General features: G+C 38.9%; 1 protein-coding gene across 4 annotated transcripts in view; it reads left to right on the plus strand.

The window, feature by feature from the left end:
* BCL11B (BCL11 transcription factor B) overlaps positions 1–10,272 on the plus strand; it is an 89,663-nt gene extending 79,391 nt beyond the window's left edge. For all 4 annotated transcript variants that reach the window (XM_088539669.1, XM_088539671.1, XM_088539670.1 and 1 more), the window contains one exon: positions 7,144–10,272. In XM_088539669.1, the coding sequence (XP_088395795.1) occupies positions 7,144–9,155 (2,012 nt within the window). In that variant the 3' untranslated portion in view covers positions 9,156–10,272. The remainder of the gene's footprint in view (positions 1–7,143) is intronic.
* Positions 10,273–22,326: the final 12,054 nt, after the last annotated feature.

The following is a 22,326-nucleotide window of genomic DNA, read 5'->3' on the forward strand; positions in this document are numbered from 1 at the left end:
AGAAAATGCTTTTGGGGAAAATTTACCAAAAAAAATCACAGCTTGTTATATTCATATAAACCTAGTTAAGATCCTTATTTATTGTATACCAGTATAACTAAATCTTTAAGAACTCAAAGTCTGCACTGGTGGTCAGTGGAGATGCTTGAGATTCATTGCAGGGTAATTCAAATCAGAGTTTGGCTAAGAGTATTGTGGCAAGGTTGATATCTCTAATTCTTTCAAGGCTTTATGTGCTTTGTTCTTGGCATTAAGAGAGGTGGCTATAGATATATTACATGACTGTCTGCTCAACTATGCTATTGGCAATTAATCTTTTTGGTTTTCCACTCATACGATAAAATCGTTTATTCGACAAAAAGATAATATTCATTATTATATGCACGATAAACAGACAATTTGCTGTCATGCCTAAATATGATCAACATAGCTCTGACCACTGAAATCAAAGGAAAGTGCAATCACATTAGTAAACAAAATAGGCTCCCAAAAGTGGGGCAGATTTTAATCCACCAAGGACAGAATTTGGCAATTGGCTTTAGCACAGATAGAATTTGGCTCTCTACTAAAAATATGAGGGTATTTTAATATAGGCACCAGCCAGTGCTATTGTCAATTTATTTCAATGGGTAGAAAATGCTCTCAAAAATATTCTTGTTGCTAATTAAAATCAATGCTGGGAATGAGAGGGTCTTGTGAGGTTTGTAGGTTCTCTTGGCATAAAGCTTTTTGAATAATCTCTGCAGAGAACTTGCAGTCTCAGTAATAGAAACAGGATGGGAAAAGCTGCAAAACATGCAGGCAATGTGTGAGAGACGACTATTGAATGAAGTAGTATGTGATTTTTGTTCTGTTTGAAGATTGCAGTGGAGCAGAGAGGCTATTCCAGAGACAAGGTAGAAAGAGAGGCTGAAACAGAAGGTTTAGTGTGCTCCCCAGTTCCTTCTTCTCCTTTCTTCAGACACCACCATTATTTTTGCATCTGCCTCTTAAAATCTTTTCATCTATGTTTCCCTTTTGCATTCTTTCCTTTTACGGAAATCCTGCTGAGATTCCCCATTTCCAGATTCGGATAGGCTCTGTGGCCCTGCATGCCGATGTCCTAGAGCTTAACCTTCGACTCCTCTTCCTAACTGAGGATGCCCTCAGTGGGCTGAGCTTCACAAGAAAGAGTGGCTTTTTATTGGGGTGGAGAATTGGAGGAACTTTGGTTGTGAGACTGCAGGCATCTTGCTAAGTCATGAAACCCCAACTTTTTTCCCAGTCGATGCTTGCTTTATGAATTGTAGGCCATAGTCCCTCAGCAGAAAATGCTGCGAGACTCTCTAGAGCCATTCCTTCAGCTGAGGCAGCCCGGGGATGGATGCACTGTGTCAGCGCTGTGGATGGTTAGAAGAGCTCAGCTGGTTTCACATCTTCAACTCGTGTCGCCATCATAACAAAATTAAATTGAAGAGAACTATAAAGAGAAATGGTCCCATCGTGTTTGGTGTTTAAGGCTGGTGATGAGTGTTAGACTGGCAGTGATGTTCCCAACTCAGGCTTGGACACAAACACACCTCTGTTTTTCTTTTATTAGGACTGTCAGTCCCTCTGTAAGTGGAGGTAGCGGCACTTTAAACATCCCAGGAAATGCAGTGAGGGTAAAGCATATGATACAGAGTTTAATTATGGTAGCATTCAATCATAAAAATATGTAAGTAAATATTCTTGCCTACTTTGCATAGTTCAAATGGTAATATGGCTTAAGAAACCTCTTCCAGCAGAAAAGTAACGGTTTCATTTTGGACTGCTCTTACACATATTTTTGCATGCCAGATCAAGCTGTTATATAGCTCACACTGCAGGCACCTGGAAAATATTTGGTCCTTGCATAGGTGTCCTGTCAAACCCCATATAACCATACATTTTCTTCACTATGAAACACTAAATCTTTTCGGTATTTAATGCCCTTCTCTTTAATGTCAGCTGGTCTTATAAGGAGACTTGTTAAACCAGTGTTCTCAATTATGGCATTTTAATTTAATAATAATTCAATTAAAGGTGTGCTTTTTATGGAGCATCTACGCTACCTTTATTGGTATTATTAGAGTAACCATCATAATAAGAAGGAGTAATTATTTAAATGCTTATTAAAAATCAAGTGGTGGAGAAGAGAGTAATGTTGTTGGAAAGATGTAGGAACCCGATACGTGTCTGTTCCTGAGAGCTACAATAAAAGGTGTCCTTTCCTTAAAGCTTGCAAGTTTCTACTTTTCCTGAACTTCTAAAGGTGCAGTAAAGCAGCATTAAAATTCCTTAACATTTTTTATTGCTGCTGTTGTAACTTTGTAAAGGGAACTGAAAACATTAGCTGGAAAGTATTGCTAGGGGTAAAGAATGGCTTAGTTATGTGGACCTAACTTGGTATCCAGTCCTGGCATGGGTTATGGGCAGGTGATTAAGAAGCGGGGAGTTCATTCTCTGTTACAGCTAATGGAATTATTCAGGCATGCTGAGGGGAGGATTTGTACTATAACCCTGCAGAAAATAATGAATTCTCAACAGTTCTTATCTCACACTGATTATTATTTGATAGTATCCAGAATAACTCAGAATATTTGGAGAGAAATTTATCTTGAGAGCAAAGGTGCTCAGGATTTGGGATATATAGAAACTGGACAAGGAAGATCTGTGCATCACTGAATGATACAAGTCAGACTGCAGAGAGTGGACAGGTAAATCAGGGAATTTAGGCAGTCTGGTGCAGTGGGATGAATGTCCACGTAATCATGCTACTCTTATTCTGGATTAGGCAAATCTACCTGTCTTTGTTTGATGCCCTCCATAAGGACAGAACTCGGCAGACAGAATCTGAATTTAGCTTTGTTTTGTACCATTCATGCCACAGAAAAAAAAAAAAAAGCTCATTATTGCTTTGACATTTTGAACGGAACGTAATTTGTCATGCAGTAATGGAAGGAACACATTTTAATATTTCTGGAAAAGACCATCTTTTGTCATTAAATGCAGAAAAGGCAAGAGTGTTCAATAAATTCATAGTTTATAATTACCTACTAAGGGAGAAGATACTAGAGAGATTTTTAATCTACCAAATAAAAACAATACAAGATCTAATGGCTGGCAGTTGAACGGAAAATAAGACATTTTTTAATACTAAAGGTAGTCAACCAATGTCATAGAATACCAAGAGAATATTGGACTCCCTCTCACTTGGAGTTTGAAAATCAGATTGGAGAAAGGAGGCTTTAAAAGACATGGACTGGTTGAAATGGAAATCTTTGGATCAGATGAAAGCTGTATGGCTGTAAGGTATGGGTTAGTTTTTTCCTAAGTTCTTTATGTCCATGTAGGTAGGACAAAATGTTATGATCTTAAATTGCAACAGTAAAAATCTAGACTTCACGATAGTAAAGATGAGCAGCAGTGACGTGGACTTTGGGAAGGGCTTGTAGTGTCTCCACTAGTTGGGGTGACCTTTGAAGCAGGATAATTGAATAATTGGCTGTGTCTCATAGGTATGAATAGATATATAGATACGGACTTGCCTTGGCTCAGGAATTGGACAAGATGAACCCTTGAGGTTTATCCCAGTCATCTCATTCTTTAATTTCATGGTCTTGTTTAGCCTTAAAATCAAAGGCTTCTTGATATAAACCTGTATCTGAATAGGATCCAGGCCTACAAACCTGTCTTAGGCCTGACCTCCTCTGCTGTACCTGTTTGGATTTAGTGCAACTCTGAAGCCATCATTCATTGCTGAGAACTTATGGTCCAGGTGTCACATCTCAGTATATGCATAGATACTTACCAACGAGTGTAAAGATAAAAAGAAATACTTGACCCATCCATCCCTAAAATTTTGTCTATTTACAGACCATAGGGTTAGAGCCACATGCAATTCATTGAACGATGTTAATGAAGTCTTGCCTTGTGCTTAACTCTAAGCGCATGAGTAATTTCATCACTATCCAACAAAGCACTTCAGCGTATGCTTAAGTTTCATTGATGTTGATTACTCACATGCTCAAAGTCAAGCACATACTAAAGTGATAAAGACTGCATATGGCAAAGCCTATATAGCTAGTTGTCATAAAGTGGGTATTTAGGCAGACTTCAGTGCAGGTGGCGAGGGATTAAGATAGCTATATATCAAAAGTAGCCTTATAACAAAGAGTTTTATAGTGTAGGTGCACTGCATTATTAAATATAAGGATCATTCTTGAGCAATACATGGCTCTTTCTGGGCATGTTTAAAATATTTAGCAAGTTTTTGAATATAAAAATGTTCCAAGTGGATCTTCAAAGACTTTTTGACATTGTTCTGTTCTTAAAAGTGAGCGTCTACACTGCTCAGGGCAACTTCTAGGCAAGATAGCCATGAAGTGATAATATGGAAATGAACATTTTATTTTATTTTTTTAAAAGGGGAGTCTGGGGAGAGACTTTGAGGGTTTTGAAAGTAGTTTTATATATATATATATATATATATATATATATATACACACACACACAGAGCCATGCACTGTCATTTAGGAAGCAGTCAGAGTGTGGTAGTCAGGTCACATACAGTCAATTTTGCCATCACGTAGAGGCCTCCTCAAGAGGAGTGTTTAGGGTGTAAAAGCTAAACAAAACAAAAAGGAAGACACGATAGTTGGGAGACTGATCGCTGGCAAATCTTTTATCAGTAACAGCACTAATTTGCCCTGTTTGAAAGAAAACTGAAGTGGGGGTTGGGGGCTACTTTCCTTACTCAAATTTCACGGCGTTGAAGTTTTGGAGAACAAAACAAAACAAAACATCTCTGTTCCCTATAACATGTAGCAGCAAGCATCCAGCCAGCTGCCATTTTGAGGGTAATTTTTTTAATCAGCCATTTCAGCTTTAGACTGGCCTTGATCCTCAGCCTGCTCAGGAATCCATCCTTTTATGTATGTGCCTTTTCTGAAGTAAATGTCTTGCTGTTGTTGTCGCTGTCGTCTAACACACAGCTGTTTTCTTCCTCCTGTCAGCTCTTGAACTACGTAAAGAGAATGCACATACACACACATATGCTCATATACTTTATTTTTTAAATTAAAATGAAAAAAAAAAACAAGAAAAGGGCATGCTATGACTTTAAAAGTGAAAGAATTGAACAGCTGTGGGTAATAAATCGATTAATTAGAGTGGATAAAATGAAGGTGAAGGGTGCAGAGCACTCTTTAATTTGAAGATATATGACCTTGTAAGATGCTGCACTTCATTTGCTATTAGATCACACTTCAGAAGGGGCTTTATTAAAATCTATTCTAGGGTGAGCTGAGGTAAAACATATTGTTAAAAAAAGCTTTTGACAGAGTATGTTATATACTTTAGTCTGCTTCAGTGATTTCTGTCACTTTTTATACTACACATGTTGCCGTGCGAGAAAAGTTAAAGGTCTAGACGTTTTCATCATATTTCTGTAAGAAACAGAAATTTAAATATTTGAAGTAATAACGCGAGCATTTACTGTTGCTTTTGCTGCAGAACTGACATAAAACTCCCCAACTGCCTCAGCATGGAGGAGACTTTAAGGGATAACGTATCAGCTCCTTTCAGCATTTGTACGTGGCTTTCATTAGTGTCAATAGTAGTTAGAGTCACTTTTCTTAAGCAGGATGCCCTTCCCAAATTTGTTCTTTTTTATTTTTTCTATTTTTCTTTTTTTTCTTATTTTTTTCCCCAGGTCCCCACAGTTCCCAGGAGGCGTCGGTAATCCTTCCTGCCGGGCTGGGCCTTAATTTAAGTTCGTTGTGCCAATACAGTTGTGTTCCCCTTACAAGGCTGAGGCGAGAGGTTGGGTGGATGAGAGCAGCCCTGTCCGGAGGGCCCGGAGCCGCCGTTCGTCCCGGGTCGCTGGGCGGGCAGGAAGTTTCGCTCAGGTTTTCAGCGTTCAGGAAGTTTAGTGCCTCTGGGTGCAGTGGGACCCATCGCTAGCCGAAGTGCACGCCTGCAAAAACAAGCAAACACACAAGGCAGTAAAGAAGCTTTTACATTTAGATTTTTGAAAACAGGGAGGGAAAAACTCCCAGTTTTTCAGGCATCCTCCCTTTCATTCAAAAAAACAAATCCTGGACGGTGACTTCCAAGTTGACGCATACTTATGAATTTATCAGAGTCGGAGCCTTGCAGAGGAGTTGAAAAGGAAAGAAAAAAAAAGCTTTCTGAAGATAGCACATAGTTTATATTGTGCTCAGGACTGGAATTTTCTTGCGAGCAAAATTATGACTGTAGCACAGGCTTGTCCACACCTGTCTTTTATGTAAAGCTGAATCAAGGTTAAAGGAATGCCTTCCACTGCCGTGCAGTCACTCGGAGAGGCTGGAAAGGCAAACAGAACAAGGTTTTTGGCTCTGGAAAGCATTTCTGTGTTGGAGGGCAGGCTCAGAAATTCTTGGGACCCAGTTCAAGCACGGCCCGACATTTGTTACTGTTAATTGCAACTGTGCTGTCGGCTTTGATTACCGGATGTTTCATTTGAGTGGCTTCTTGGTGTTTTGGCAAAAAGGATCTCAAAGTGGTTTATGCAAGGCTACATTTTCCAAGCTCCTGTTGACTTTAATAGGTCTTGTGCAGATAAATACCTACATAGTATTTTAAAAATGGAAGGGCCAGTGTGACTGGAGCATGTATAAATTAAATGCAGCAAGATCCCAGGGGACTTGCTGCATGAAGTATATAAAAATATAAAATGAAAGAGTGAAAATGATACTGAAGCTCCTTCCAGGTGCCCCATAAAACCTACAGCACCACGTTTTGTTTGATTTTCATATGTAGTCATAAATCCCTTGAAACAAATTCCTTTCTGTGAATAAACATGTGAAAGGATTTGGATCCTCCTGCGTCATAAAGGAAGGTTTTATATGCCAGTTAGAGGATATAAATGTATATAGCACCAGTGTGTATGTGTGATATTTGTCATACATGCTAAATGAATAAGCACGGTGAGTAAATATGCTGTTCAACAATTTATATCAGTCAATACATTGCAATTAAATCCTTCTTTCAGAAATGCTAAGGAGGAAATGTGCTAGCAAAATAAAGTGCATGCCAACTGCATTTAAATGTTCTCCACTGTTTTATTTTTTGAGTGTTCTTTCTGTTTTTCTTTTATAGGTAAAGATGAGCCTTCAAGCTATATTTGCACAACATGCAAGCAGCCTTTTAATAGCGCTTGGTTCTTGCTTCAGCATGCCCAGAACACACATGGATTCCGCATCTACCTGGAAACAAGCCCTTCAAACAGTTCCCTTACTCCACGCATCACCATCCCTCCTCCTCTGGGACCAGAGACTGTTGCACAGTCCCCGCTGATGAATTTCCTGGGAGACAACAACCCTTTCAATCTCTTACGGATGACAGGACCCATCTTGCGTGAACACCCTGGCTTTGGTGAGAGTCGGCTCCCAAACACACCTCCACTTTTCAGCCCGCCGCCTCGTCATCATCTGGATCCACATCGCCTTAGTGCCGAAGAAATGGGGTTAGTTGCCCAGCATCCCAGTGCCTTTGACAGAGTTATGCGTTTAAACCCCATGGCAATTGAGTCCCCAGCGATGGATTTTTCCAGAAGGCTTCGAGAACTGGCAGGAAACAGTTCCACCCCTCCGCCAGTGTCGCCCAGTCGCACCAACCCTATGCATCGCCTGTTGAATCCTTTTCAGCCAAGTCCTAAATCACCTTTTTTGAGCACCCCACCACTGCCACCAATGCCCCCCAGCAGCACTACGCCTCCCCAGCCTCAGGCCAAGAGTAAGTCCTGTGAATTCTGTGGGAAAACCTTCAAGTTCCAGAGTAATCTTATTGTGCACCGCCGCAGTCACACAGGAGAAAAGCCCTACAAGTGTCAACTCTGTGACCATGCTTGCTCCCAGGCCAGCAAGCTAAAGCGTCATATGAAAACACATATGCATAAAGCTGGCTCCATGACAGGCAGGTCAGATGATGGACTGTCCACCACTAGTTCCCCTGAGCCAGGCACAAGCGAGCTCACTGGAGAGGGACTAAAATCCAGTGAGGCAGATTTCAGGAATGAGAGTGATCCTTCCTTGGGCCATGACAATGAAGAAGAAGAGGAGGAGGAGGAGGAGGAAGAGGAGCTTGAAAATGAGAGCAGGCCAGAGTCAAGCTTTAGTATGGACTCAGAGCTGAGTCGCAACCGAGAAAATGGTTCCAAATCGTTACCAGACGAAAAATCCCTCGTCCTGGGAAAGGTTATAGAGAATGTAAGTCTAGGTGCCATCCAGCAATATAATGACATGCTAGCTGAAAAACAGAAAAGGAGCAGCTTCATGAAAAGGTCTTCTGACCAGCGAGACTTGTGTCCTCGAGATCTCTGTCAGAGAGATCCAGGCGATGAAGACTCAGTGGTAGGAGAGCTGGACCGCACTGAGGAGGGGACAGTCAATGGAAGAAACTTTGGCCCAGGTGAACCCTTCCCAAACTTGTTCCCTCGCAAGCCGACACCTATCACAAGCCCCAGCTTAAACAATTCTTCTAAAAGAATAAAGGTAGAGAAAGATTTGGACTTGCCACCAGCAACAATAATACCTTCTGAAAATGTTTACTCCCAGTGGCTGGTAGGGTATGCAGCATCGAGGCACTTCATGAAGGATCCGTTTCTAGGATTCACAGACTCCCGACAATCCCCCTTCGCGACCTCTTCCGAGCACTCTTCGGAGAACGGCAGCCTGCGTTTCTCCACCCCGCCGGGGGACATGCTCGACGGGGGGCTCTCAGGGCGCAGCGGCACGGCGAGCGGAGGCAGCACTCCCCACATCAGCGGCCCCGGCCCCGGGCGACCCAGCTCCAAGGAAGGGCGGAGGAGTGATACATGTGAGTACTGTGGCAAGGTCTTTAAGAACTGCAGCAATTTAACGGTGCACCGTCGGAGCCACACTGGAGAGCGGCCTTACAAATGCGAGCTCTGCAACTATGCATGTGCCCAGAGCAGTAAGCTGACGCGTCACATGAAAACGCATGGCCAGATAGGGAAGGAGGTCTACCGCTGCGACATTTGCCAGATGCCCTTCAGTGTTTACAGCACCCTGGAGAAACACATGAAAAAGTGGCATGGAGAACATTTGCTGACAAATGACGTCAAAATTGAGCAGGCAGAAAGAAGCTAAGGCCCCCCCAACTCCCACCCCCCACTAGGTTAAATTTCAGGGGTCTAGGTAACATTTTATTTGTACAGTTTAACTATTGCCAACTGAGAAAAGATGACCTAACTTGCCTCCGTAAACATAACTTAGCATAACTATGGTAGGTGCCAGACTTTGGCACTTAAATATAACCTGTGTCTACAAAGTTCTATTAAACCCGAGGGTTGATTAAGGCAGTAAAAATTGTGGAGCCTTTTAACTGTGCAATAATTTCTGTATTTATTGGGTTTTTGTAATTTTTTGGCATGTGCAGGTACTTTTTTTTATTCTTTCTGTTTAAATTTCTTTTAAAATTTTGTTGGGTATCCCTTTTTAATTTTACCCAGTCGTAGCCTGAGATTACTTGCATTGTAGGGGAGAAACATATCTTTTTAAATTATAATTTTTGGGCCGCTGCTTTGTTGAAATTTAAGCTAAGCGCGTGTAATTTCTTGTGAAGAAGCCAGCATTTTAACAGAGATCGTTCTTTTTTCATTTTTTTCCTGTCCTCTTTTTAAATAACCTTGAAGATTAGGGAACTCAAAATTGTACAGCGGATAACAATCTTTAAAATTAGCACTTTCGTTTGGAATTGGATCTAATATGTAGCACTGACAATGTTGCTAATGACAGAGGCCTTTTCTAGATAGATTTCATCATTGAAGTTATGTCGACTAAAAAGACATGGGTGCAGGTATTTTCAGAAGGCAGCTACATTCAAAACCACATTCAAAATAACATTCTTAATTGTGCATTATTATCAGATAGTTCCTTCTTGTTGTTTAAGAGATGGCAACAGAAGGTTGCCATTCTGTCCCAGGTTGGGGTGTCTTTCCCTCCCTCTTCCCACTGATAATAACAGTACATCTGAAGTATTGCAATATTCTCTTCAAACCTTGGAGGAATCGAATGCCATATTTTTTTTTCTCTTTTTGAACGGCACAAACACAAGTCTAACTGAGTTTAGGACATCTGTACATGCTGTTTCCTTAGCCCAGATTTGCTGTAGTTAAAATAATTGAAACGAGATGAGAAATTCTTGATAAAAAAATCGACTTTAAGGCACTGGGTTTATGAATAGAAATATTAGAACTATCTTATATGATGTACAATAATGTTATTGCAAGGAAGGGAAACAATAAATTTGGCTTGAATTACCTGTATTGGCAAGATTCGGCTCCCGCTGAAGCCTGAATTGACTGAACTGGGAACAGAGTTATGTTACATGAAAAGCATTAGAATAGAAAAGTGTAAAGAAGAGAAGAATGCACCTGCTCTGCTTTCAAATTTAAAATTTTGTAAAGCCTATTAAGACTAATATTAACAAACAGTGGACAATTATGGTTAGACATTTTAATTATGTTGACCCGCACTTTAAAGCTTTTGTTTGTGGTTAAAAGAAAAATGGCTTCTCAACAAGAAATTACATCATATTCTTCTATACTTGGCCCAAAGGTGGGTTAAACAGTAAGGGAACAGCTGAGATTAAGTGTCGGTGTTGCTAAGCATGGCATTCACAATACTGGCACTATAAAGAAAAATAAATAAAAATAATTTATTGGACAGTTTTTCTACTGCCATTCAATTTGACGTGAGTGCCTTGAAAACTGATCTTCCTATTTGAGTCTCTTGAGACAAATGCAAAACGTTTTTGTGAAAATGAAAAGACTTTTAAAAAAAAAGTAAAACAAGAAAAGTACATTCTTTAGAAAAAAAAAAAAGAGCCACATTTACTTAAAAAAAATTTACTGGTTGAAGATAGTGGACATGAAAATGCCATAAGACCCAATCAAATGAAGATGTATACCCAGCACAACTTCGGACATCCATTAGCTGAATTATTCTCAGCCTTTTTTTTTTTTTCAGGACAACGCTGCTTAGGAAATGGAATGGAAATGATTTACTGCTGAATTAAAACTCAAATGACACAAATTACAAGTTGTTATCATTGAATGAGAAAAAGCAATTCAGGAACAACGGCTAATTTTTTTTAAAAGTTAAATTTAGTGCACTCTGTCTTAAAATACGTTTACAGTATTGAATACATACAAGGGTAAAAAAAAATTGTGTGTATGTGTGTTTGAGCAATCTTTTTTTTTTCAAAGTTTGCTTAATAGGTTATTAAAAAAATGCCATAATGGCCATGTGTATATTGTTTTCTTTGGTGACGGGGTTTTAGTATATATTATATATATTAAAATTTCTTGATTACTGTAAAAGTGGACCAGTATTTGTAATAATGGAGAATGCCTGGGCATTTTACAAAACCAGAAAGAAAAAAAAAAAAAAAACTTTTCTTTTTTCCTTGAAAATGTTGCAGTAAAATTTAAATGGTGGGTCTATAAATTTGTTCTTGTCACTGTAACTGTAAAGTCTTGAGTTTTAGTAAATTTTTTTCTGCCTTGGGTGTTGAATTTTTATTTCAAAAATGTATAGAGACTTGTATTTGGGGATTTAAAAGGTGATTGCTACACCATGTAGAAAAAGTATGTAGAAAAAAGTGCTTAATATTGTTATTGCTTTGCAGAAAAAAAAATCACGTTTCTGACCTGTACCTATTTTTCTCTTTTTTTCTTCCCCTTTTCCGTCCCCTTCCCCTTCTGGAATGGATATTGATATTGGTTGATTCATATGATGTAGGCACTTGCTGTATTTTTACTGAAGCTTGTAATTTTTTAACTGTACGCTTGTCCTTTTAAAGGGATTTAATGTACCTTTTTGTTAGTGAATTTGGAAATAAAAATAAAAACAAACAAACAGGCTGCCATAATATATTTTTTTAATTTGGCAGGATAAAATATCGCAAAAATAAAAAAAAATTTGTATGTGAAGTCCTTATTGTACAGGAAAAAAGGAGGTTGTTAGACGACCTTTGAGTAAAAGAAACAAAACAAAATAATTAAGTGCTTTTTTATTTTTATTTTGTTGTTGTTGTTGTTCACAAATAATTTTAGTTGTATATATATTTTTTTTTCGTCAGAAATGGCCTACAAAAAAGTGCTGTTCCCACAGGGCTCTAAATAACGTCAGAGTTGCCTGGACCCCTTGCATCAAGGTTTTCCCAGGTATGGTCGAACCAGGCTGGATGGTCATTCGTGGTAGACGAAATTTGGTTTCCGTAAAGGTGTCCGAGGTGACTTCCCATGGCTTCCCCGCAGATTTGAGAGGGAAAAAGGAGGTTTTTTCCCCCTTTTCAAGCCCCGTGATGTCAGACACATCTCACCTCTCACTGCCGCCTCCCACTCGCGCTCCCCCACCCCTTCTCCCAGAAAGTCATTAGAGCCTTTAAAAAAGCCCGAGCTGGTGCATCCTCCCTGGCACCGGTGTTGGCTCTGCTCTTGGCATGGTCGCAACCGGCTGGAAGTAAAATTGGTCCAGGCACAGCCCTCCTCTTCCCTGTCAGAACAGGACCTATTCCGTGTACAGGTCTTGCCAGTCCATGTTATTATCTGCTTTGCTGCTGTTCACTCCTAATTGTACATTCCATAGATTTCTGAATGTTTGGGACTGGGATGAAATCCTGTGCCTTTTGCTTTCTCGCTTCTTTGCTGTTCTTTCTCTCTCTCTCTGGCTCTCTCTCCCTTTCGGGTCGAGGCGAAGACAGATGACAGAAGAGGCGCTTAGCGGAGGGGAGAAGGAGAAAATGCGCAACCTCGTTCCAGGAAATGACGGTAAACTGAACCAAAAAATAAATGATAATAAAAAGAAAATTACTGTGCCAAATTCTTCCTCTGCCTTCATCGGTGCAAAACTGCTGGAGCACAGGGAGAGGCATGGGTGAGACAACAAGGAGAATTTGGTTCCAGCTATCTAACCCATAGATACATCCTCCTGGCTTGAACATTGTGCCCTTAAGACTTCTGAACAAATTTTGGATCTCAATTAAACTGATATAAATCAGGAATTATTCATCACTGGATTGCTCTGTCATATCTGAGGGTGGAATGTGAGCCCTTAAAGGCACATTTTCACTTCTTGGGGAAAGTTTTGATCTCTGACATTCACATAAATCCAGAGTAATGTCACAGAATTCAGCAGAACCCCTTAGCTGTATGTCAGTGATCTGAAGATCAGAAGATCTGTGAGGAGATGTGAAGTTAACCACAGGTCTTCAGTCTACAGTAGACTGATTTAAGAATGAATTCACCTTTTGTTTTAGTATAAATTGTTTAGGAGCTCCAGTCTCCTCTTTTTTTTTTTTTTTTTTTTTTTTTTGTTTCTCTCTCTCTCTCTGTCTTCTTTTTTATTATTATTTTAATTATCCAGGATAGCTAACACCAGCAATTGTCTAATTTTGTGACTTAAATCACTGAAGCTGACAGGAAGTCACCCCAAAAGCACAAGGTTTGTGTTTCTGCAGACTGTCGTGATAATGAAATAACCCTCCTTTCTTCTTGCTTAGGAGAACCATAGTTTACTAGGCCGTAAGCACAATATAACAGACATACAATAGCTAGAATGCTGCCATAGTTATCTTCACAATTTAGATAGTTTATTTTTATTGTTATTATTATTAGGTGGAATTTATTACTTCCATTGTGTCTAGTCCTGCTGCCTTTTGATGTCCAGAGAAAAACTCTGGCTGACTCCCATGGCAGCAGGACAGGCCTGGTTACCTGTTCTAGAAAGAAAAAAGACTGATTTTAAGGAAAGAGTCAAAAAGACAGCATTTCATCCCAGTCCTATGTAAAAGACAGTCCAAGGTTTTGTTTATCACAGGCAAACTCATTTTTATGGTGCTCTTTGTATTTTAGAACTGCAAAGCAAAGTAACGTTGATTTAAGTTGTTTGCATTTGTACCGGCAAGGCAAAATATTTTTATTACCTTTTTCTATTACTTATTGTATGAGCTTTTGTTGTTTACTTGGAGGTTTCGTCTTTTACTACAAGTTTGGAACTATTTATTATTGCTTGGTATTTGTGCTCTGTTTAAAAAACAAGAGCACTTTTTTTTTTATTATGGATAAAATGTTGAGATGGCTGGAGGTCATTTCAATATGGCTTAGTGAAATATTTATTGTTCCTTTTATTCTCTGTACAAGATTTTGGCCTCTTTTTTTTTTCCCTTATTGTCACAATGTTGAGTTCAGCATGTGTCTACCATTTCATTTGTACGCTCGTTCAAAACAACGTTTGTTCCAGTTTCAAGTTATAAAAATAAATTGGACATTTGACTTGATCTCCAAATCTTGTCTTTCCTGTTTATTTAAAATTGAGGGGTGGGAAGGGGAAAAAAGGAGTGAGGTGTTGAAGCTTCTTTATAGATGTTGTTGTTCCTGCAGTATTCCCTGCTAGATCTCTTGGGAGTCAGCTGGGAGATAATTCTTGTTCAGGGAGGACACACGAGCACTTGCATAATGCTGAGCATGGGCTCAAAACCTGCTTAAGCCCCTTAGTGTTAAGCAGTTTCCTGAGTTGGGGTCTTCAGAGTGACAGGTAGATTAATACTTTAAGCAATCAGATTTTCCATATGGAATTATGTTAAATTTGAAGCACTTGGAACACAGCTTTCTAAAGACATCAAGAACTTTGCTCTCCATTTTCCATTCCCTTAAAATTAACTGCATGCTTAACATGAAGCATGCTAGCAGTCATATGCATCTAACTTTGTTAATGTGTCTTGTGTCTTTGCTGCCAATGTAAATAGAAAAAAAAACACTTACTTACCAATTTAACCAGGAGCTGAATTTGGGCCACAGACAGTGGGAGGCTGTGAAAAGCACTAAAATGTGACTTCAAATACATGTCTTCTCCTCCTAGGCTAGGGACATACATGTCTAAATGAAGATTTGTGCTGAATTTGCAGTTTGAGGGTAAGAGCTGACAGCTACAGAAAGCCTGCATCCTGATGCTCTATATCAAGCCAACCTGCTATCGAATGCATGGAAATCTTAAATGAGAGACTTGTATTCAAACCATTATTAAAAAACTCAGGAAAGATTTGGAGTGTTGGGGACCAGAATGTGATTTCCTGGAGGCCCTGGTCCAACAAACCATGTAACTGGCTTGTGATTCAAAGCAGGTGGGTAATTGAAATTGATTTCAAAAGAATTGCCCCTGGACTTTAAAGTATTTGGCTTGACTCAGAAGTCAGGAGGAGAAGTTAAAAGTGGTTTGTGCTACAGAAGAGCACCCACAGATGGTCCCTTCCTGATCTCAAGCTCCTGGAATCTACAATCTAAATTTAGGCTTCTGTGTGCTTTGCTGGATCAGGGCTTTAGTAGAGTTTAAAGTTTCACTTCCAGAGAAAAACAAACAAACAAACGAAACAAAACAAAAACAAGTGAAAATCTAATCAGAATCCAATTCTGATCAATGGTTTATGGCTCACACCATAATTCCCCAAATGCTACCTTCATTTTGAATATCTTCTGCAGTGTTCTGTGGAGGGAGTTACATTTTAGATTTTGTACAATTTGCATTTGACGGTGTTTTTGACACCCTACAGACATGACTTAGCCTACTGGAGCATCACACCATCATGTCACTTTATCAGCTTTGGCGGAGGTGCAGCTATTGCTGGAGTGTTTTTAGATGTGACTGCTCCTACTGTGCATTTTGGCCAAGCACTGGGGAGGTGGGGATGTCACAAGGGGACGTTCAGTCCATGCACAACCTGTGCTAGGAAATGTGGTGTCTACTGGGCAAGAAGAAGCATGAACAGTCTGGCCGTGGTAATGCCTCGAATCATTGCTGTTACATGTGCAAAAGCTTGTAACCCCTTGTCTGCAATGGTATGAGGGAAAAAGCAGGATTAGGCCCTTCTGATAGAAGACATGTGAGAAGTTGCACAAAGCAGCCCAGAAACATTTGAATCCAAAGTCTTCTTGTAGCATCATGTTGTAGCATCCATGACTGGATACTCCTATTTCCCTCATGCTGGTATAACTCAAGAGTTTTGTTAAAATCAGTAAAGAAAAGGGGCTTGAAAACTTCTTTGGGAAATTGAATCAAACTGATGGAGCTCAAACTTTGTTATACAATCAAGGTACTTTACACTCTAAGTCAGGATTTTTATAATGAAGGAACGTTTTGTAAAGGTGATTTAATTTCCCTGGGGCCTTATGCTCACTTATACTAATTCTATACTTCTTTAGTTTCAATAGATTTACTTCAGATTTACATAAGTATACCTGGGATTGAATCTGGCTTAGTGGATTTACGTAAAAAGAACTTTACATAAGTGTTAAGAAGATATAATGGAACCATAGTGGACACTGAACTTCCCAACTGAGCCATTTCCCTCAGAAAGTGGAGACACAAAGGTACATATACCCTATCAAAGGACAGATACATAGCATGTGATCTGTACATCCAGTTAAAACAGCTGGAAAACTGAGCACTCAAAATGAAAGGCTTGTGAACAGACCAATAATTATACACCAAAATCATTCAGGAAATAATTTTGAATAATGAATATATTTGAGAAAATTGTGATCTATTTGCTGACAACTTGCAAGCAAAAAAGAGGCAACATTTGCCTAATAGTTGATTTGCTGTGAATTATTCTCCTAGCTCAGCTAAACACTGACCTTTAGCTACTCAATGACAACGTGCGTTTCACTATGTGACAGATGACAGACTCTTCTCTCCAGGAAGGGATCACAAATTTTAGAAATGGAAAAGACCTATTCACTCTGTTTGCCCAGTCACTCCCTATTCAAGATTATTTCTTTCAGTACATTTTCCTAAACACTATCTCATGAGGAACAGAATCAAATATAATTTTATACCAACCCAATTAAGAGAGGGTTGTAAAAAAGGTTCTTAATGCAGTTTTGTCACTGTCCTTTTCCTCGTGAGTTTAATCATGTATTGTAACAATATGGTATTACATTTATTGAAAGAGGACACATGCCTCAGGGGTTAAATGAGCTCTAGTTTGAGGGTGAATCTAGTTCCAAAAAGTATGGTTCTAATTCTGGCACTTCTCCCACTCATCAGGAGGACCCTACTGCATTATACAGAAAACATTCTGATTAACAGAGTGCTTTTTCTGCACACACTGGACATACACAGGCTTGCTTTTATGTGTATCTTTCTATTATTTCTTGGTCTGTCAGGATATACAAAAAAAAACTCCCAGGCAAGTAAAGGCCATTTACATATTTTTGTGTAGGAAATTAGTGCTGATTGTGGTAAAAGTCATAGGTATGATCAGAGAACATCAAATGCACTGAAAATTAGAAGGAAAACAATTATAATTTAATGATTCCTATATTCACCTATAAACAAACAAGCAATTACAATAATTACAAAAATACGCAGTGGTCTTCAAAAATATTTTTAAGCAACAAAAGGAATGTTTTTAAATCTGTTCAAAATCTAACAAGATATATATGTGTGAGTGTATAAAAACTTTGATGTATTCATTTCTGTGCACATAACTTTGGATTCAAATTTCAAGTGCACTTGTAGAAAGCTTGAATATAATGTTTATGTAATTTGAATTTCTCCTAATTAACAGTCTTGTGTAACTGAGGTACAATTTTAGTCTACTGCACTGTATCCTCAAGACTGCCAGTGAAAAATGGATACCACAGTAAATGAAGGCAACCCTGCCCTGAGCAGAAATATTAACTGGAGTAGTCATTGCATTTATGTAAAGTCCATTTACCATTCTTGTAGTCACTTGGATTCCCTAAGCTGCTGGGTTGTTTGTTTGTTTTTGCTGGAAACATGTAGACTAGAAAGCAAAGCTCATTGATTATCCAGTCTAATCCAGGGCATATGAAGTTTCCACAGTACCAAAGTATCAGTAGCAGGTATGCCTGCAATTTTTTTTCACACTATTTTTAAAAATTATCATCTACATAAAAAAAGATAAATATAAAATTACCTGTGTGCTTGGAGGTGGGTGTATGTGAGGGGGTTCACTCTTCAGGGGACGTGGATCTTTCCACAGCTGAAAGGTGGGGAGAAATGAGTGAAGCTGCAATAAGTTACAAAAGCCAAGACAAACATGGAAATGCGCCAGAACAAACTCCGATCATTTAACTCTCCATGGTGTGGGGGTGCAAAGAATTTTTAGAGTTAAGAAGGAGGTCAAAGGAATAATGTCTTTACATGATGTATTCCCAATGTGAACCATCAGAAAAATTAGGAAAAAGTGATATTGATAGCAATAGTAGTTTTTATTCAGGATGTGGCTATAGCAATCTAATCAGAAACTAGGCACTTATTACAAAATACTTTGAATTCTTAGCAATGATGTCACGTAATGCAGTTTCACTGGAAAAAAGCATAATACCTGCAAACTACCCTAAAATGACTGACAGAATGAAAAGATAGAATGACAGAATTAAAAGAGAGAAGAAGATGTCAAGAGATATAAACAAGGCAGAAAATCATGTTTCACATGTTAATAATGTTCAGATAAAAGGAATGTGTTAGAGGATCATTGATGAATCAAGCCTGTTAGACATTTCAAAATATCTAATTGAAATGGAATTTTAAAACCCACTTTAGAAGTACCTTGGCCTCTCAGACCCACTGTTTTTTAGAAAGATTTGCATTTCCAAATGACTATTGAAAATAAGGCCTATGGTCCAAAGTTATGTTAGGAAAAAATCTCCTATCACAAATATTTCATCCCTATAAAATACTTGCAGATAGCTCCTATGGATGCTCCTCATCCATTCCAGTGCAGAGATTGATAGTTTAAACAGTTCCCACTGACAAGACTAAGCTAATGTGAGGTGAAGACCTCAGCAATACAATTTAGATTGGCATAACTTCTGCAATAGATGGTAGACTATGGCTGCAAAATGTCTATATCAGCTTTGTAAATGGTTTTAATATCCAACACACTTTTCAGAGAGATTGCTATGTTCTTCAAAATTTTTAAACCTTTCAAAAAGTTTTTAAAAACAAATTACCTCGATTGCTTTCTGAAGCTAAGGATGGCTTCTCCAGTAAATTAGTCCTCAAAGTAGAGGAAAGAAGTAACTCTGGATGAATTAAATACACTGACCTTGTCAGTAAGAACTTCTGTGATGTACAGGAGTGATCATCCTGCTCTTTTTGTCATTACAGTCTGACGTAATACATCAAGCATTTTTTCCCAGAAGTATGTACGTGTCTTGATACGCAGAAGCTCTGGCTACAGAGTTCACATTATTAGCCCCACTCAGAGACTGTTTCTTTTATTAGCTGAGTACTCAGATGTGATTTCATGTTACCAGCTTAATCCTGGTGATGAGTGATTCCTGAATGTAAAACCAGTATGTTTCTCCTCCCTGTGCTGTTTTCCCAGAGATGAGATTTTTATCATTCATACTCTGGCCAGACAAGACTGGACTTTGCCTTCTCCCTAAATTTTTATGCAAAGTAATTTGTACTTTGCCTTAAGGGAGGCTTTTTCGTTCCTTTTCGTTCCCCAGTTCCAAAGGATCCAGGTTGTGCCCCACAGTTCTCCCCAACACTAGCTACCTAAAGTTGTTTGGCAGAAATGAATTCAGATACTCTGAACAAAAAAAAGACACTAGAGTAACCTGCATACCTACAAGTAGAGTCTTTTTCTTGCCTCCATGTCCACCATCAACATGTCATATTCCAGTTCATTTAACCTCCTGCATGCTCCTGATTTTCTGTCCTGGGTAGCTTTCCAATTCTATGACTTTACAAATGTCTCAGAGAGAGGGGAGCTGGTAGTTTAGGTTGTGTGTATCTGAATATAGATTTCAGAGATGAAAAAAAAAAGTACCCCATTTCCTTCAAGTACGGTCATACACACAATGGCACAGTATGTTTGACCCACCAGTAAAAGTGACAGGATTCCTTCAGCTCAATAAGAAGTAGACAAAAGAATTCCACCAAGTGTAATCCTCACTTTTTGTTAATATTCAATAAGTGTCTGTCTCTGAGCAGTCTCCCAATATTTGAGGAGGCAGAGAGCACAGCCTCTAGCATGTGTTAACATACAGCACGTAAATCTGGTATATCTCAGTTGTCGCCTCCATATTCAGTTCTCTTCAAAGTCCTGAATTAGTGATAGCTTAGTACCTAATTTAGGAGAGGGAAAGACTCCCTGAAGGGAACCAAGCAATCTAAGAAAAAGATCTCATTCTTGATCTCATTCCACTTCAAAGTGTAATGGTGTTCAAGCAGGTTTTCAGGGGATCGATACTGGGAGCAGTTCTGTGCAATGTTTCCATTAAAAGCTTGGGTACTGGACTAGACAGGATACTTCTTATGTTTGCAGACCGAACCAAGCTGGGAGAGTTTGAAAGTATTTTATAGGCTGGTGATAAGACTTCAAAGTGATTTTAGTATCTTGCTGAACTCACTGAACAGCCATTGGTCAGCAAAAAGAGTCTGAAGGATGGGCCACAAATGACATGGAGGGAACAACTCTATGGTGAGGTGTATAAATAAGGGTAGCCAGCAAATGGTGTAATATAATCTCTCCACTTTACTCAGCACTGGAAAAAACTTCCAGCCTTCTGCTGAAGGTTCAGTCCTTATAATTCAAGAAAAATGTAGGCTAGTTGGAGAGTAGCCTTGAAGAGTATAAAGAAAATGTTCAGAAGTCTAGAGAACGTGTTTGATGAAGAAATATTGAAAACATTTAAATTGCTTATCCAAATAAAGGGAAGAAGGAGACAAAGTACAGGGTGGTGACACAACTGATGACAAAATAACTGTTGCCAAGTAAGCAGAAACTTCTTATAAAGATGTTTTCTGCCTCCATTGCTTCTACGCGCCCCTCGATGGTGCACAGAAAAAAAGAACATATCTGCTTCATAAGGAGCTTCAGCTTATGCAGCTCTAAAGTCCTTTTGTGCCTGGTGGTCAGGCTTGTCTGGCAAACCCAATGTCATGTACTACTTCCTTGTACATGACAAGGTCATGTCATAACTTCCTTGATTGACATCTTAAAAGATCAGAAATTCAATTTAAATGTGTATTAAAGCAGAGATTTCAGTGTCAACACTTGTCTTCACACTAAATGGAGAATCCAGAATTTATGGGAAGTAAGTAGAAACCTGCGGACCAAATTCAGATCTGCTGTAAGTTAGCACAACATAACATTTGAAAGGGTTCCTTTTTCTTCCACCAGACCTGAATTTAGTCCTTAATTTAACTCAAAGAAAAAATGTAAATTAGCCTAATTAAACACACAGTTCAAGCAATCAAGATACTGTTTTATACTATATTGATCTATTTTAAAATATCAACGTAGGACAGTTAAAAGCAAAGGGGGCAATTAATGCCTTTCCCCGGAAAGGTGTGAAAGATACCTGTCAGGTCTCATTAAATATATTTATTCTTTCCTTTCAAATTGTCTCTCATTTGAGCAGACCACTCTTCTGGGTTAATGGTGACAGAAGGCAGCAGCTCTGCTGTAAGCATCCTGCACAGCAAATGTAGCTAAATTAGCTAAAATGGGGAATCCTGAAATATTTACTTTTTACTTTTTATTTATTTGTTTATTTTTCAGGCTTTGGAAGTATCCTATATGTCTGAAACCCTCACAGAAAAGCAATACTGGAGTTTACTACCTCTGGTGTTGCAAGGATTTCTTCTTAAAGACAATGTCTCCCCCCAGAATTTAACATTTTTGGACAGAAAAGATAAAGGGTAGGAGAGAGACAAAAACAAACAAACCAAAAAAACAAACAAACAAAAAAAAAAAACAAAAAAAAACTGCATTATTATTGCAGCTTTATGAACTGGGATCTAAAGCTTAAGTGACTTGCTAAAGATCATACAAAAAATATGTGAAGTAACCTAAGCTTTGTATAGATCTCCTGAATCCAAATCCTGTATTTTTTGATCCTGTTCCATTAATATTAAAAGAACATCTATCCTCTGGTAGATGAGTTGTTATGGCAAATGACATCTGAAGGTGTAAGAAAAGATGTTTTTCCGTATAGTCTGAGCCAGAGCCTGTCAGAGTTGGTGGAAAATCTCCTGTTGGTTTCCATGTCCCTGCTAAAATCTGCAGAGATCTTTCTTAGTAGAGCTTAAATGCCTCCTTTTCACCTCATGGCTCATCCGTAGCCAGAGAGCAGTAACAAAATGCCTATCACATTAATTAATGAAAGGGGCCACTATTAGTTGTCTGGTCACTGGACTGAATGTGACGTTGCAAGAGGTCTGTGCTCTCAGGTTCATGAGTTTATTGGGCCAGGAACCCACCTTTATTGGGCCA

The sequence above is a fragment of the Tinamus guttatus genome, unplaced genomic scaffold (assembly GCF_059628265.1).
Source record: "Tinamus guttatus ecotype Peru unplaced genomic scaffold, ASM5962826v1 Tinamus_guttatus_pri_ptg000048l, whole genome shotgun sequence".
In the NCBI taxonomy this organism is placed as follows: Eukaryota; Metazoa; Chordata; class Aves; order Tinamiformes; family Tinamidae; genus Tinamus; species Tinamus guttatus.